This window comes from Cetorhinus maximus, chromosome 17 (assembly GCF_964194155.1).
Source record: "Cetorhinus maximus chromosome 17, sCetMax3.hap1.1, whole genome shotgun sequence".
NCBI lineage: Eukaryota > Metazoa > Chordata > Chondrichthyes > Lamniformes > Cetorhinidae > Cetorhinus > Cetorhinus maximus.
This window is the reverse complement of record NC_135895.1, coordinates 7,149,232-7,167,588: the sequence shown is the minus strand read 5'-3', so window position 1 is coordinate 7,167,588 and position 18,357 is coordinate 7,149,232. Positions and strand designations below refer to the sequence as shown.

The 18,357-nt window shown below is 43.1% G+C and overlaps 1 protein-coding gene across 1 annotated transcript in view; it reads right to left on the bottom strand.

The window, feature by feature from the left end:
• Positions 1-1,530: 1,530 nt before the first annotated feature.
• The window catches only part of uox (urate oxidase), a 38,028-nt gene continuing 21,201 nt past the window's right edge, over positions 1,531-18,357 (bottom strand). Inside the window, exons 5-8 of the mRNA XM_078560679.1 lie at positions 12,776-12,962; positions 6,170-6,293; positions 2,655-2,738; positions 1,531-2,151 (exon numbers count right to left, since the gene is read on the bottom strand). Of these exons, the coding sequence (XP_078416805.1) occupies positions 2,077-2,151; positions 2,655-2,738; positions 6,170-6,293; positions 12,776-12,962 (470 nt within the window). The 3' untranslated portion in view covers positions 1,531-2,076. The remainder of the gene's footprint in view (positions 2,152-2,654; positions 2,739-6,169; positions 6,294-12,775; positions 12,963-18,357) is intronic.

Sequence of the window (18,357 nt, the reverse complement as noted above, 5' to 3'; positions counted from 1 at the left end):
GATTTAAATTTTTTTTTTTTTATTATTTATATATATATATATATATATATATGTATAAAAATAAGAAATCCTCACAATTACAGGGGGATAATTATTCTCTCTCGAGGAAGGAGGATTTGTAGCAACAGGAATTTCTTTGAAAACTAGCCTCCTAGGTAGACTCTCAAATAATGTTTTGTGCCTTTTATAGGGATGGATGGTGATTGTGGTGAGACCCCCCCCATATGCTTCCCAGTAAACAGTATATCTTGATCAGTAAGTGAAGCCATTTTGCCCAAAGACTTTGAATGTCCTGACCAGAAATAACATCCAGAAGCCAAAACTATCATTTATGCCTTGGACCTCGTTTCATTTTAATTTGAAGTAAACGGCAATTTTAATGGAACCTCTGCCTTCTAAGAAGTTAATGCCTCATTACTGGCACCTCACACATACTTTGCCCTAGATGGAGTCTTGCCTATTTAATTCAAAGAGTTGATAATCCTCCTGTTTAGTTGACAATAGCACCAATTAATGTTTTGCTAAAGCAGTTGTTGACTTTGCTATTTGCAAACAAAGGTGTTGGCAGCTTTTGCAGAGACAGAGTATCTGTGGTTCTGAATTTTGGTGAGGTTATATGGCTCCCATATTAATTCTCACTGTTTTATAAACTGAATCCTTATTTATCACATCCTCATTCAATATTGCATTGGCTGACTGTTTATTTCTGACCTGTTAGAGAGATGGGAGTCGGGGGCACTGTCTTGGGTTCATTATTTACACACTACATATGGTTTACACTCCTCGATTTGAGATGATCAGAGTTGGTTTAGGTCATTTATTATTTCGCCTGTTTTCTTTCCTTGGCTGATCAGCACAAACGTACTGATTCGTGAATGTAAGTCATGAACGATGGCAGATAAGGAAGTCAGATAGGCTAAGAGATGGTAACGAGAAGCGTAGACCACTAACGCTGTACTGTATAGGCGCACTGCAGTACTCTAACACAAAGTTAGTAAGGATGCAGGTTGGCAAAGTAACCCTTCCACCACCTACCCTGTCCCAACATCTCTGCAAGATGCTGAGAGAGAAGATCCCATAAAAACGATAGATGGAGACCTGGAGACAGCCCAGGGTGTGTACATGCGTCTGTGAATAGACAATCCCCAAATTGATGTTGCCATTTTTTTTTCAGAACTCTCCATAAGAGAAAAGGTTTAACACAAAAAAAAACACTTGCGCTGATCACTACGAAGAGATGCACAGAATGGTTTGAAACTGAGTATCTGTATGTTGTGCTGAGCCTGTATTGTAGCTTGTGCTTGCACCTATGTAAGTATTTTTGAAACTTGTATGCCTTTTTTAAACTTGAAACAAATGATGGTGACACTGTTCTTTCCATTGCTGTGTGAGTTGGAAGAGTTTGAACACAGCACCTGTGAGACATGTGGAGCTTATTAAGCAGCAAATTGCTGACTGCTTATCCATACATGTATTTTGTATGTGTGAAATGTTAAATTATGATTTTTTTTTGTGTATAATAATTGCAGATTTTATCAACTTATTGTATTGTAACCAGTCATCTTAAATTACAGATGTACATTGAAAGTATTTATACGTGTGACTTCAGAGAAAAATGTTACATTGATTTTTTTTTAAATAATATGGTGTTGGTTAAAGCCTTGTCACTTGTGCTGTCTGTTCTTTGAAGAAAATTGTGGGACGTGTTCGGGCAAACACCATGAAAGGAAGCTGTGCCTTGTTTGTTTTACCTGTAAAGAAAACCCTTTGCAGCTTTAATTGTCAGCATCCTGTGGCAAGACTGCGGCGCAGTACAAATGGATCTCTCTATTTAACATTAAAACGCAATAGCGTTACAAATCACAAAGGGAGAAACACATTCGCAAAGGTTCAACGATTAACCTCTGACTAAACTTTGAATTTGATTCATATCTTCCATTTGCATTGTTCCACGTGACACTATGTTTTTTTTCTTCTTAAATTTGAACCTTCACCTTGAGAGTTTGAATCGAAAGTAATGCATAAACGTTTGATCTTTCTGTGCTTTTGCCAATGACCATCTTCTAGAGGCAGTTGCTACAGTTTTGATGCAGGTCTCCTTCGTAGAGTGCCCGAAATATTCCCTGAGGGGTTATCTACGGGCAGTAGAACCTAAAACAGATGAAAATATGACATTAGAATTTTAATTAGTTGATTGAATGTAAATGCCAGAGAGTTTCATGCACTGGAGAAGTTTTTTTTAATAATGTGAGTTAACTACAGTCAAATCTCAATATCTGTACCAGCTACACTTTGCAAAATAGTAAATATAATATATTGCAGTGGCTTTTTACATGTGACTATCAGATCTTTTGAGGTGCTACTCATGGTATGTTAGATAATGCGGTGTCTTAAAATGGCTTACACCAGTGTTATACTAGATAGCAATTGATGCACTATCCTGTTGAAACTCTTTCATCTAGCCATTTCAATGCCAAAAAATTTACCTTCAGGGGCAAGATACCCTGGTTGGTTACAGGGTAATTACTGTTGCTGAGTGGTTTGCTAGGTGCTTCAGAGCAGAAGAAACCAACCTGAAATATTTTTTGGTACTTTGAAGTCTCATAGACCTGCACCAACACTATATTCTTGTAAACATATCATGCCCAGCTTACCTCATTATTTTCATGAATTCCAAATTTTGTCAAATCAAGTGTGAAGTAATGCTTATTTGGCATAATCATTTCAATCTCTTCCATCTAAAATACACAAATGTAAACATACACATTATAGACTGGCAGTCTATCATCAAGATTCAATACACATGAAGGTATACCTTTTAATTACAGATCTATAGAGATTTTGGAAAATTATCACAATATTGAGAGCACGTATACACATTTTTTTTTAAAACTATGCCATGTTTGAAAACCTTTTTGGTTTTCAATACAAATGCACCAATAAATTATTTTTATCACTTGCTGATAGCCTTTCCTAACTACATTTTGGTTTGGGATTGTGTGTTCATAACATCAACCAAAACTATTTGTGCATCATCAGTGGCATGGTGGACAGCACTCTGAGTAACAAGGTTGTTGGTTCATGTCCCACTCAAGGATGCAATGATCAAGGCTGACACTCCAGTCCCGTAGTGAGGGAGTGTTGCATTGTTGGAGGTGCCATCTTTCAGATTAGATGTTAAACTGAAGCCCCATCTGCTCTCTTGGGTGGGAGTAAGAGACCCCTATGATCATGAGCCCAGGACATCACTGCAGGAGTTCCTCAGGGTAGTGTCCTCAGCCCGACCATCTTCAGCTGCTTCATCAATGACCTTCCATCATAAGGTCAGAAGTGGGGATGTTCGCCGATGATTGTACAATGTTCAGCACCATTCGTGACTCCTCAGATGCTGAAGCAGTCCATGTCCAAATGCAGCAAGATCTGGACAATGGCCTGGACAATAGGCTGACAAGCAGTAAGCAACATTCATGCCACACAAGTGCCAAGAAATGACCATCTCCAACAAAAGAGAAACTAACCATCGCCCCGTGACGTTCAATGGCATTACCATTGCTGAATCCTCCACTATCAACATCCTTGGGGTTACCATTGACCAGAAACTGAACTGAACAGTTATATAAATATGGTGGCTACAAGGGCAGGTCAGAGGCTAAGAATCCTGCAGTGAGTAGCTCACCACCTGACTCCGATTTCCAGCATCTGCTGTAGTTTGCTTTTATTTTTTCCTTTGTTACCTTGTTTGGTCAATTATTGTTTAATTGTAAAGATGATGAAAAACCTAAAGGTAATTTGCTTGATATCTGTCCTGTCAAGTTATAAGCTTTTCAATACGGTTTCCTGCTTAAAATCAGAGCTGGACCATTCAGAGGGACTTCTACAAGCAAAGAATTGTGGGAATTTGGCACTCCCACCAACGCGCACCCCACCCCAACCCCCCAAAAAAAAAAGCTGAGAGCCTGGGAGTCAATAGAAAATTTCAAAACTAAAATAGATAGATTTTGGCAAAGGTATTAACTCAAGTGGGTAGATGAAATGAAAGATACAGGTCAACCATGATCTAATTGACTGGTGGAACATTCTCGAGGGTCTGATGGGTCTCCTGTGGTTGTGATATTTCTCCTCCTTTTGGTCTCCTGTTGTTGGCCTTGTTCCCTGCAGTATAGCATCATCCAAGGTAGAGGATCATCCTAATGAGGGGGCTTCATGACACAAAGATAGGTAGGAAAGTAAGTTGTGAAGAGGACATTAGGAGGCTACAAACATATACAGATGGATTAAGTAAGTGGACAAGATCTGGCAGATGGAGTATAATGTGGGAAAGTGTGAAATTGTCCATTTTGGCAGGAAGAATAAAAGAGAAGTATATTAGAAGCTCTGAGTTGCAGAGGGATCTTGGTGTCCTAGTGCATGAATCACAAAATGCTAGCATGCAAATAATTAGGAAAGCCAATAAAAGGTTATCATTTATTGCAAGGGGAATTGAATACAAAAGTATGGAGGTTATGCTTCAGTTATACAGGGGGCTAGTGAGACCACATCAGGAGTACTGCGTACAGTATTGGCCTCCTTATTTAAGGAAGGATGTAAATGTGTTGGAAGCAGTTCAGAGAAGGTCCTGGAATGGACGGGTTGTCTTATGAGGAAAGGTTGGGCAGACTCAGCTTGTATCCACTGGAACTTAGAAGAGTAAGAGGCGACTTAACTGAAACATATAAGATCCTGAGAAGCCTTGACAAGTTAGATGTGGAGAGGATGTTGCCTCTTGCGGGAGAATCTAGAACTAGGGGTCATTGTTTAAAAATAAGGGGTTGCCTGTTTAAAACAGAGATGAGGTGAAATTTTTTTCCCTCAGAGGGTCGTGAGTCTTTGGAACTCTCATCCTGAAAAGGTGGTGGAAGCAGAGTCTTTGAATATTTTTAAGGCAGAGGTGGATAGATTCTTGGTAAGCATGGGGGTGATAGGTTATCGGGGGTAGGTGGGATGCAGATTTCAGGTTATTATCAAATCAGCCGTGATCTTATTAAATGGCAGAGCAGGCTCAAGAGGCTGAATGGCCTACTCCTGATCCATGTTCGTATGTTTGTCTTTGGTTTCTGAACCCAATGACTGGGCAACCTGTGACTGTCGCCTGGGTCCATTCCGCTGTGAAGGGCAAGTGTCTGGCTCCTGCTTGGTACCTCCCTGCATTAGCATGGCAGTCAGTAGAAACTCAGTCCCTTGTAGTTCTGGGAACCTCAGCTCCTTCACCATCAGTATGGTTAGAGTGGGACACGGCTGCTAAATTGTATTAACTTAACGAAAATAAACTCTAAGCTACATTGTGCAATAATCACTTTCAGCCTCTAATATAAGACTGAAGAATGTTGTGGGGTTAGACCAAGGCCATCGAGATTTGAGGCTTTGGCAATCTAAGGTCAGTCAAAGAGAGGAACATAGTGCAGGACATCAGTGATGAGGTTAATTTTTTATCCTTTATTCTTTCATGGGATGTGGGCATCGCTGGCAAGACCAGCATGTGTTGCCCTCCCCTAATTGTCCTTGACCTGAGTGGCTTGCTCGGCCATTTCAGAGGGCAGTTAAGAGTCAACCACATTGCCGTGTGTCTGGAGTCACATGTAGGCCAGACCGGGATAAGGGTGGCAGATTTCCTTCCCTAAAGAGTATTAGTGAACCAGATGGGTTTTTACAACAGTCCTCATGGTCGCCATTACTGAGACTAGCTTTATATTCCAGATTTATTAATTGAATTTAAATTCCCCAGCTGCCATATTGGGATTTGAATCCATGTCCTCAGAGCATTAGCCTGGGCCTCTGGATTTTTAGTCCAATAACAATGCCTTGATGCCACACTCTTCCCCCAAATATTACAACTTCCATTATGCAATGTCCTTACATTGAGGAACATCTCCCAGCATTTTAGCAGAGGCAAGGTAAAGACTCCAATTACAGGAGACACTGAAGACACGGTCACAAGGATTGGCCTGCAAGATCCTTTTAAGAGGAAGGAGTGAGGGGAGATGGTAACCCAAAGTGCAGGAAGATTAGTAACTGAGAGACTGGTGTCTCATGGTGAAATGGTGGGAGTACAGGATGAGTAGGAACTTAGAGCAGGAGAAACGGAAGGTGCAGCTGGGAACATGGGATGTAACTACTTAAAATAAACACTGACCTCTGGAACTCTGCTCAAACTGAGGCATTGAGCACCATAGAGTGTGTTCTGGACGGAGGGGGAGTATATTCCAGAGTCAAGGGGGCCGGCAAATGTTTCAATGATCGAATCCTTCACGGTATTCCTAGGGAAAAAGATAAACTTGGTTAGACCTACTTTTCCACCAGTTTTCTCCTACAAACCCTCAGCCCTCTGAAGGTGTTAATTCCTAGTGTATAGTTGCACTCAGTACCAGGCAGCATTCCTCACGTTTGAGCCTACTAATAGGCCTAGAATTTCCTCGAACCCATTTACATGCTGAAGGGAACTTTGCCCACAAATTTCTTGTGTGCCCATCCGCTGATGCAGTTGCGTTGAAACTGGGTGTGGAACGAACACGGTGGCTGGGTCAGCAATAGCGGTAACAGCGATTGGGCTGCTGTCCCCTGCTGGTTGGAGGGTGTGAGGGGTGGTGGGCAGGATCTGAAAAAAATCTTCGCTTCATTGAGACTGACAGCACTTTGGTGAATTATTATGCACGTCTCCGTAAGAGCTCTATATCAGATAAAATGAGTATTGAACTCTAGCGATTTCAGCTGGACAAATATCAGATGGTTTTGGGGCTGCACTGCACCTGAGCTTTTGTATGACTTACTACTCACATTAAGGCAGGAAGGCCATGAGTTGGTTATTTGGCACAAGGAGGTGGAGAGGATCTATGTCATTCAGTGGCAGAGGGTCTCAGCAGTCACATCTCACAACCGATCAAGGAGGTTGGAGCACACCCCAACACAAATCTGGCAACACACGCAAATTCCTTCACCAAAACAAATGGAACAACCGAAGACCAGGGAACCCCAGACCTAAGGGTCAGTGTCCTTTCTTGCAGAAGGATTAGTACAGCAAAGCTTGATGCTGCCCTCAGTGAGGCAACTGCTCACAAATACTTCCAGGATGTGGATAGATTATACAAACATACGAGATCATAGCAGAAGTAAGCCATTCGGCCCCTCGAGTCTGCTCTGCCATTCGATATCATGGCTGATCTGTTTGTGTTTCAAATTCCACATTCCCACCTACGCTCGATAACCTTAGATTCTTTGGCCAGGGAACCAATCTACCCCTGCCTTAAAAATATTCAATGACCCCGTCTCCACCGCCTTCTGAGGCAAAGAGTTCCAAAGTTGCTCAAGCCTCAGAAAAAATTTCTCCTCATCTCCATCCTAAAAGAGGGACCCTTAATTTTAAAACAGTGCCTGCTAGTTCTGGGCTCACCCACAAGAGGAAACATCCTTTCCATGTCCACCTTGTTAAGACCGTTCAGGATCTTATATACTCCAATCAAATCGCCCCTCACTCTTCTAATCAAGCCCATCTGTCCAACCTTTCCTCATAAGACAACCCGCCCATTCCAGGTATCAATCTAGTAAACCTCCTTCTGCACCATAACAATTTTGTGAAACCTCCTCTGAACCACCTCCAATGCATTTACAATCTTTAATAAGGAGTCTGAAACTGCACACAGTATTCAAGATATGGTCTCACCAATGCCCTGTGTATAACTGAAGCATAACATAACTTCTATATTCAATCCCTCCTGTAACAAAGGATAGCATTCCATTGGCCTTCTTAATTATTGCTGTACCTGCATACTAACTTTTTGTGACTCGTGCACAAGAACACCTAGATCCCTCAGCATCTTGAAATTCTGCAGTTGTTCTCCATTTAAGTAATACTCTGCTTTTTTGCTCTTCCTGCCAAAGTGAACAACTTCACATTTTTCCAAATTATACTCCATCTGTCAGATCTTTGCCCGCTCACTCAACCTATCTATATCCATCTGCAACCTCCTTTTGTCCTCTTCACAACATATTTTCCTCCCTAGCTTTGTGTCATCTGCAAATTTAGCTACCATGCCTTCACTCCCCTCATCTAAGTCATTGATGTAAATTGTAAAAAGTTGAGGCCACATCACAGACCCCTGTGGGACTCCATTTGTCACATCCTGTCAATCAGAAAATGACCCATTTATGCATACTCTCTGCTTTCTGCCAGGCAGCCAATCTTCTATCCATGCTAATATGTTACCCCCTACACTGTGAGCTTTTATTTTTCGCAATAATATTTGATGTGGTTCCTTATCAAATGCCTTCTGGAAATCCAAGTACAGCACATCTACAGGCTCCCCTTTATCCACAGCATATGTTACTTCTTCAAAGAACTCTAATAAATTGTTTAAACATAATTTCCCTTTCACAAAACCATGCTAACTCTTCCCGATTACTTTGAGTTTTTCTAAGTGCCCAGAAATAATCTCTCTAATTATTGATTCTCACAGACATCAAGCTAAATGGCCTATAGTTTCCTGATTTCTGCCTCCTTCCCTTCTTGAAATGAGGGGTTATAGTTTCTACTTTCCAGTCTGATGGAAACTTTGGAAAATTAACATCAACGCATCTAACTACCTCATTAGCCACCTCTTAAGACCCTAGGATGAAGTCTATCTGAACCTGAAGACTTGTCAGCCATCAGTTGCTCCATCAGTTTGCTCAGTACCACTTCCCTAGTGATTGTAATTTCACCAAGTTCCCCTCGGCTTTCCACCTACAGATTTACAGCTATTACTGGAATGATTTTTGTGTCCTCTATAGTGAAGACAGAAGCAAAATATTTGTTCATTTCGTCTGCCATTTCCTTATTATCTACTATTAACTCCCCACTGGACCTCTAGAGAATGACAACACTCAATTTACTTACTCCTTTTTTAAATACCTGTAGAAACATGTAGGATCCTAGATGCCAGTTTATTGGATCTTGTTTGCACGCTTGTTGTAAGGGGTGGGCCGAATTGGTACTAATGATAGAGTTGAGTAGCAGACACTTCATAGATAGAAACTCTTAGTTTATTTACAAAGGTATTCAGCAGCAACTAAACATGGGCTAACAGTTCAAACTCTATCACTACACTACAGCTGCTACTAACTACTGACTACTAACTACAGAGGTAGCCCATGCTACTCTACTATTGGATACTAAGATCATGTGACCTTCCATTATAACATTCTTCTTAAAGGTATATTATACATCAGATTACCATAAAACTCTTGCTATCCATTTTCACATTTCTATCTAGCTTCCTCTCATACTCTAATTTCTTTCTCCTAATTAACCTTTTAATCATTCTCTGCCATTCTTTAGATACTGACCGATCATCTGACTTGCCACTCACCTTTGTGCAGTTATATGCTTTTTCTTTAAGTTTGGTGCTTTCACCAACTTCCTTAGTTAACCACGGATGGTGGGTCCTCCCCTTGGAAGTTTTCTTTATTCTGAGTGCGTATTCTGAGCATTCTGAAATATCCCCTTAAATGTCTGCCACTGCTTCTCTATTGATCTATCCCCTAGCCTAGTGTCCCAGTTCACGTCAGCTAGCTCAGCTTTCGTTCCCACATAGATAAAAGCAAAAAACTGCGGATGCTGGAAATCCAAAACAAAAACAAAAATACCTGGAAAAACTCAGTAGGTCTGACAGCATCTGCGGAGAGGAACACAGTTAACATTTCGAGTCCGTTTGACTCTTCAACAGAACTAAGGAAAAATAGAAAAGGGGTGAAATATAAGCTGGTTTAAGGGGGGGCGGGGGGGAACAGGTAGAGCTGGATAGAGGGCCAGTGATAGGTGGAGATAACCAAAAGATGTCATAGACAAAGAGGTGTTGAAGTTGGTGATATTATCTAAGGAATGTGATAATAAAGGTACAGATAGCCCTAGTGGGGGTGGGGTGGGGGGAAGGGATCAAAATAGGCTAAAAGGCAGGGATAAAAGAATGGATGGAAATACATTTAAAAATAATGGAAATAGGTGGGAAAAGAAAAATCTATATAAATATTTGGAAAAAAGGGGGATCGGAAAGGGGGTGGGGATGGTGGAGAGAGTTCATGATCTAAAATTGTTGAACTCAATATTCAGTCCGGAAGGCTGTAAAGTGCCTAGTCGGAAGATGAGGTGCTGTTCCTCCAGTGAAGCTCAACGCAAACGTCATACATACTCAAAACGTTAACTGTGTTCCTCTCCACAGATGCTGTCAGACCTGATGAGCTTTTCCAGGTGTTCATCCCCACATAGTTGCCCTTATTTAAGTTTAAAATATTAGTCTTAGACCCACTCTTCTCCCTTTCAAACTGGATGTAAAATTCAGTCATATTGTGGTTGCTGCTACCTAGGGGTGCCTTTATTCTGAGGTCATTAATTAATCCTGTTTCAATGCTAAGTCTAAAATAACCTGCTCTCTGGCTGGTTCCAGAACGTGCTGCTCTAAGTAACTATCTCAAATGCATTCTATAAACTCCTCATCCAGGTTACTACTGCCAATCTGATTTTTCCAGTTCATATGTAGATTAAAGTCACTGATAATTGTTGCCATCCGCCATCCTTGATTAGCAGCGCTACCCCTCCACCTCTTCTTGATATCATATATCCCTCAATATTTAGGACCCTATCCTTGTCATCCTGCAGCCAGGTCTCCATAATGGTTATCAGATCATATTTATTTACTGTAACGTGTGCTATCAATTCACTTACTTCATTGTGAATGCTACACACTCAGATACAGAGCTCTTAGTTTTGGCTTTTTGTTATCTTTGTAACATCTAATCTTGACTGTTGGTGCATTCTTAGGTTTTTTTCTCTCTGTCCCTTCCTGCCATTCTCTGACCCTCATTTCCCAAATTACTATTTTGCTCTCTTGCCTTGACTCTATCCCTTGGTGTGCCACATCTAGCCAAGCTTGATCCCTCACCCTTCCCCTCCACTCCCCTTGTTTTAGTTTAAAGCCCTCTCAACTTCCCTAGTTATACAATTCGCAAGAACATACGCCCCAGCACTGTTCAGGTGTAGACCATCCCAACGGTACAGCCCCCACTTTCCCCAATACCCCACGAACTGGAACCCATTTCTCCCTCACCAGTCTTTGAGCCATGCATTAATCTCTCTAAATTTATTTGCCCTGTGCCAATTTGCACGTGGCTCGGGTAATAATTCAGAGATTATTACCTTTGAGGTTCTGCTTCTTAATTTGGTACCTAGCTCCTCATACTGACTATGCAGAACCTCTTTCCTTGTCCTGCCAATGTCATTGGTACCTACATGGACCACGATGACTGGATCCTTTCCATCCCTGGGCAGACATCCCGATCCCTAGCACCGGGCAGGCAACACAACCATCTGCACTCTCGCTCTTTGCTGCGGAGAACAGTGTCAATCCCCCTCACTATGCTGTCTCCTACTACCACTACCTTTCTGTTTTATCCCCTTGAACAGCTTCCTATACCCTGATGCTATGGACAGACTGCTCATCCACCTTGCAGACTTTGCTTTCATCCCCATAGGGAGTGAGCACCTCAAATCTGTTTGACAATTGCAAAGTCCGAGGCTCCTCCACTACTGTCTGCTCAGTCCCATTACCTGCCTCACTCACGGTCACATCCTCCTGTCCCTCAACGTGAACCAAAACAGATGACCCTATTCGAAGAGGTGTGACTGTCTTCTGGAATTAAGTGTCCAGGTATTTCTCCCCCTGCCTTATGTTATGCAATGTCTGCAGTTCGGCTTCCAGCTCAATAATCCTGATCCAGAATTCCTCTCACTTACACTTGCTGCAGATGTGTTTGTCCTGGATTGCCTTGGTGTCCCAAAGTACCCACATTCCACAGCTGCAACATAACACCTGTCCTGCCATTATTACTTATATTAGTTAGTTAAATTAAGTTAATTACTTTCTTAATTAACTTAGAATATTTCCTATGTATACCACACCTCTTTCCCCCGTGCACTGAATTCCCTCGTGAACTTAATTTGCTACTCACTCGATCTCCATCTCGCTCAGGCATGGTCTCCTGTCACCTCATCCGCCCCTTACTGATCAAATGTACTGGTGGGGACAGGTCTGTCACTGTATAACACTGAGGTACGGTACTGGCAGAGACAGGTCTGTCACTGTACCACAGTGGGTTACAGTACTGGTTGAACGATACAACACAGAATGAGGCCATTTGGCCTATCATGCTCTTTGAAAAAGCTATACAATTAGTCTCATTGCCCTGCTTTTTCCCATTACCATACTTTTTTTCCTTCAAATATTTATCCAATTCCATTTTGTAGGTTATTATTTAATCTCAGGCAGCTCTTTCCAGATCACAACTCGATACATTAAAGAAATAGCTCCCCTCATCTCGAGCTCTTTTGCCTGTTATCATAAATCTGTTTCCTCTCATTGCCACTGGAAACAGTTCCTCCTTATTCTATAAAAGCCTTTCATAATTCTGAGCATCTCTGTTAAAATTCCCCTTAACCTCCTCTGCTCTGAAGGAGAACAATCCCAGCTTCTTTATCCTCCCCACATAATTGGAGTCCTCCATCCCTGGTACTATTCTGAGAAATCTCCCCTTCACTTTCTCTGTCCTAAGAGGGACAATCCCTGCTGGTAACATCGATTCCCCCGCTCATTGGCAAGTGGCAGGCTATATGAGATACCAGGGGAGTTGGGAAAAGTAAATAGAGAAGGTTATCCTCAAATTGAGAATTGGACGATTGTATATATAACAATAACACACCGATGCATGAACCTACCAGGCAGCGTCAAAGTTGACATATCTGGGTGTTCTGTAACGCCACTTCGCATACACAATGGTAGAAAACACTCTGTCCCTCACTTCAGGCAATGTAGTGAATCGATCTTTTAGGAACCCCTCAAAGCCAGACTGCGTTGTTTTTAAGATCCTCATGTCCTTCAATCCAGACTGAACCCTGGGAGGTTCTGCAAAGCAACCAGGAGCACACAGGTGAGAATATGCTTCCATAATAATTCGTAAGTTAGCTTAATGGTACAAGCCCCACTCCAGAGACTTGAGCAGGTCATCTAGGCTGACACTCCGAGTGTACTACTGAGGGAAAGCCGCATTACTGCATGTGCTGTTAGAACCAGGGACCTGTCAGGAGGACATAAAGGAATCCCATGCTGCAATTGCTTCCCCCCCAATGCACCCCCACCGAGTCCCTAGCCAAAAGCAGATGGTACTAGTCATTCAACAACAACTTGCATTTATATAGCACCTTTAATGTAAAGCATGTCTATGGTATTTTACGGGACAAGCTTATGGAACATGAACATTGAGCCATGGAAGGAGTGATAACCAAGGCTTGGCTGAAGAGATAGGTTTTGATGAGTTGCATGTCACTGGAGAGGCAGAGGGGTTTAAGGAGGAATTTCCAAAAAGTAGAACTGAGCCAGTTAAAGCCCCTTCCACCAACGTGTAGGGAGGCTGAAATCAGAGGAACAGAGTATTTTTGGGCGGAGGTATATAAAACTGGAGACGGACTGGGCATGGTCACGGAGAGGTATTAAATTGAGACATTGGAGGATGAGGGATCAATGTAGGTTGGGGGTGATGGACAAGCTGGACTTAATGTAAGATTTCAAAAGGGGAGGTTGTGGCAGTGCCACTGGGCTAGTTATTCAGAGACCCACGTCCACATCGTGTTATTGGGACTGGGGCCCAAATCTCACCATGGCAGCTGGTGGAATTTAAATCCAATAAAATCTGGAATTGAAAGCTGGGTCGGGATTTCCTGGCCCCATGGCGGGGGTGGGGGGAACGATTTGGTGAGAAGGCCAAAAATAGGCTTCACGTCACCGTGGCACCAGTTTGCGATTGTCCGCTCCAGCCGCCAATAGTGGGCTACGTTTCCCATTGCCGCACATCGGGAGCCTAATTTAAATACTTTAGCATCTCATTATAAGCCCTACTGACCGGACTCATTCCCCCTCCCACTGGATCATCCGGGCATGTCGGTGTGATTGCACACCCACGTGTTTCACAACTGTCCGTGAGCAAGGTGCATCTGGCGAGCTGCACTTCACTCGGGACTTCGAGGTTTGTTTTCCTACCTTGCTTCGGGCAGCCATCAGCGCCAGGCTTCACAGACAGCACCACATCACTTTCAGGGGGGCTCATAGGCAGGTCTCTATCTACCAGACCAGCCGTAAGGGGTGGCTTTTTAATGGCTGCAGGGCTAGGGCTTGCTTGGGAAAGGGGGAGAAGTGGTCTTAGGCAAGGGAAGAGACTGCAGGGTGATGCCTGTACTGAGGAAGGGGGGGGTATTCCAAGGTACGTGTGGGAGCACATGTTGATCTGTGCAAATGGCCTCAAGATGGTGAGGGCTGAGGAGGCAGTATCCAGAGGAGATGAGGCCAGATGGACGTGTGAATGTGTATATGAGAGAGTGAGTGGTGATGCCCCTTGAGTTGGCAGTGAGTGAGATGCCAGTGAGTGTGTGATGGGCTTGTGAGTGTGCAAGTTTAGGGTGATAAGATGGTTGCCTTACCCTGGCATCACAGGTGAGATGCACTGGATGGCCAACTTCTTGTGTGCAGCATTGGCACTGACCACCACTGTCACTGCCTCCCAAGCTAGAGTGGCGAGACTGATGGGCCTCCTGCAGCGGGAGTGGAGGGAGAGGACATCACGGCGGACCTCCTCGGTGTCCAGAAGACATCCTAGGGATGCGTCACTGAATCGGGCAGCTTCACTGTTCTTGGCTTTTGGGGCCATGTCTTCACTGGAGCAACCCTGGGCTGCGAGCATTGAGAAGAGTGCACACGGCGGCAGTTTAAATATGGCGCCCAGCGTGAGGAAGCAGTGAGGTAATGTTGTCGTAGGCAAATCGGAGGCTGTCGGCTAGCAAGGTGGTGTGTTTCTTGTGGCTGCATGGTTAATGAGGCGGGAATGGGGCGATAGAGTGTGAAAAACCGCCACTGCGGCCGGTGGTAAAACTACTTTTTTCCCGCCCGCTACCATACTTGGTGCAAATCTGAGACGATTCCACCCAAAATCTCAGTAACGGTGACCATGAAACTTTCATTGATTGTCATATGTTTAAAAAAATCCCATCTGGTTCACTAATGTCCTTTACGGAAGGAAATCTGCCGATCTTACCCGGTCTGGCCTACATGTGACTCCAGGTCCACAGCAATGTGGTTGGCTCTTAACTTCCCTCTGAAATGGTCTCGCAAGCCACTTTGTTGAAGGGCAATTAGGGATGGGCAGCAAACGTTAGGCTTGCCAGCGATGTCCACATCCCATAAAAGAATAAAGAGAAAAAGGATAGGTTCGGCAGAACTTTGGATAGTTTGGAGGTTATGGAAGGTAGCGAATAAAGGCAGCAGGTTGGGGGTGGTAATGACATGGACGAGGATTTCAGCAGCAGACGATTTTACATTTTGAGAAGGCTTTGAGTTAACAACATCACCTACGAAGCAACCGCTCCAACAGTGCTGCACTCCTCAGTGGCTGATGAACTGTCAGTACAGATTCTGTGCTGAAGTCTCTAGAGTGAAACGAGGATTCATAACCTTCCAAGTCAGAGGTTAGAGCGCGACCTAATCAGCGAATATTGAATGATGAGGGGAAAATATTTAAATTTCTATTTAAACACCTCTCCGCTAGTTTACGAATCCCAGCTTGTAGACTCACTTATTCTTCAGTTAGGATCCAATCAGCTGTTGACTGACCAATGCAAAAATCCTGAAAGAAACATTTCTAGATCGTAATTGTTGCGTTCGTCTGTTTAGCACATACGTACCAATCGTACAACAAGGATTGCTAGGACAATAACGTGGGTTATTTATTTGAATATAAGACTTTACAGCCATGGTAACTATGTAGAACATGTCTGACCTGCAGGACTGCTGCCCTGTTCTGTCTACAGAGTACATGGGATTGTATATCACATCCTGTCTCATAGTGGGCAGCAATAGACACCTATTTATGATATGCCCCTTAAAGGTACACCACAACTGGTAATATACAAACATGACAACAGGGAGGGTGGAAAAAGACCAACTTTTCCATGAAATCTGCCCCATCCTGACATGAAGTTTCTTGAACCTTCCACCACCATTTTGATGGGCAGCTGCTGCATTTTGAATACAATAAAAGGGCCATTATAATTGTGGGAGCTTTTCATGGATACAGAGAAAAGCTAAGCTTACAATTACTACTTAACATTATTTCTCAGGCTAACATAGGCTAACTTCTGCAAATGAGTTAACAGAGAATCTTTATGCCGTGTTCATGGTTTTGTGCTAATATCAGGAAGGTGACTTGTTAATGGCCAGGCAACAATTGCTTTTTTCCCAGTTTGTGACCTTTTTAACTACAAATATCATGTAGCTGTTTGCTTTAAACTCAAAGGTCAAAAGCTAATGTCTTAACGTAATGCAATTGATGATGGCTGTTTGTTTAGAATATCATTGGATAAGTAGAAATGTGGCAATTGGTCATCACCCTCATGCAATGGTTGCTTGGTGAAACCAAGGACAAATGGGGGAGGTGCAAGCAGACCTCGGAGGAGATTGACCAGACTTGCTGTTGGGACCTTCCTGCTCTATGGATGGTTGCCAGGGGTGAAAAGGAGCCAGTCATGGGCCGTCGCTATCAGAAAAAGGAGCCAATCGTGGGCCGTCACTATCAGAGAAAGGAGCCAATCATGGACTGTTACTATCAGAGAAAGCAGCCAATCAGAAAGTGGTAGGGTGGGAAGCAGAGGCCTATTTAAACACGGTGTTTATTAACCTTGAGGTCATTGCTGCAGCTGGACAAGGAATGTGGGAGGTAACCTGGTCAGCTATCTGAACAGAAAGACAGATTGACCACCCGATCCTGTCTGTTTCTTGGGGGAACCAAGCAACTAAAGCACAGGATGAGTGGTCACTGGTATATGTATTATTGAACTGTCTGAAACAGAAATCAAATAATAAAGTGCAGTTGTTTTGGGCGAAGTCTCAAGTTTTGGGTCATTGATATCCAGAGTAAACCTCTGAACCCAGGAATAGTTGACATTCCCTTCCCAGGTGGGGCATTAAAATAAAACAAGGAAAGGGTATTCTCGTTGGAAAGGTGGATGAGATATCAGGTGAGAAACTGATGGATATGATAAATGCCACAATGCTCTTCTCGTCTATATCTGACCTTTGGAACCTTCATCATCTGATTCCTTAAGGCAGTCAAGAAAGCACCAGGAGGCTGCATTATCCTCATGGCTTCTCATGGAGATGTTCAAAACTCATAAATATAAGACAGGAGGAGCTTCTTTACCTAGAGAGTGGCTAGTTCATAGAACTTGCTAACACAGGGTGGAGTTGAGGTGAATAGCATTGATGCATTTAAGAGAAAGTTGGATAGCCACAGAAGGAGAAAGGAATAGAAAGTTATATGGTAGAGGTAGATGAAGAGACATGGGAAAAGTCTTGTGTGAAGTGTAAGCAATAGTATAGACCAGTTGCATCAAATGACCCATTACTGTGCTGTAAATTCCATGTACCTTTCAGTTACCACAAAACCCACTTTTTAATAGCTCAAGATGTCCTCTTCTCTCAGGATTTTGTCCCAATCCCTTCTGAAGTACTTCAGTGAATCCATACTCACTGTACATCCCTGTAATATGCTCCTGAGGGTGACTCTGTGAAAACAAATACTTTCTGACCTCTAGTTTTACTTATATTGTTCTCATGCCTCCAGTCCTCCCATCTCATTCACCTCAAATACACTACCCACGTGGGCAATGGCCTTTTAAAATGACGGAAGCTATAGCTGTGACCTTAAACAGAAGCGCTATCAGGGCAGTATTGCAGAGACTTGCACCTCATTATCTCTGAAGAGACATTGACAACCCTTGTGGACTGCAGAGACCAAACTCAAAGGGGTTTATACAAAGGCCATCTCCATTTCATAAGCCAAGCCTGACCAAGTCAGAGCCAGGTCTTCTGCTAGTGCAAAGGACCTGCAGCCTTCCTTTCAAATTCTTAATGGTTGAAACATTAACAATCTCAGGAACCCAGACAATGGAATATACACCCTTTGTCAAAGCCAAAGTGAAGAGGTGGGAGTCATGTTACATGAACCCCCCTAGCTGGGAGAACCAGTTATACTGCATGGCTGTACTGCAAGTCAGTCTGCCATCTTCCATCTACTGAAGAAAAGCAGCTCAGAAAAGGGGCTCTGTCCAGATTTGAATGCCTGCCCCCGTCTATATTGTTTCTACTGAAATTTCTGAACTTGCTATAGCGTCACCTACAAAACTAATTCATCTCTGCATGCTTATTTGATCATGGAAGTCATTTTTACTGGGAAAGTGAATTATCCAGCATCAGT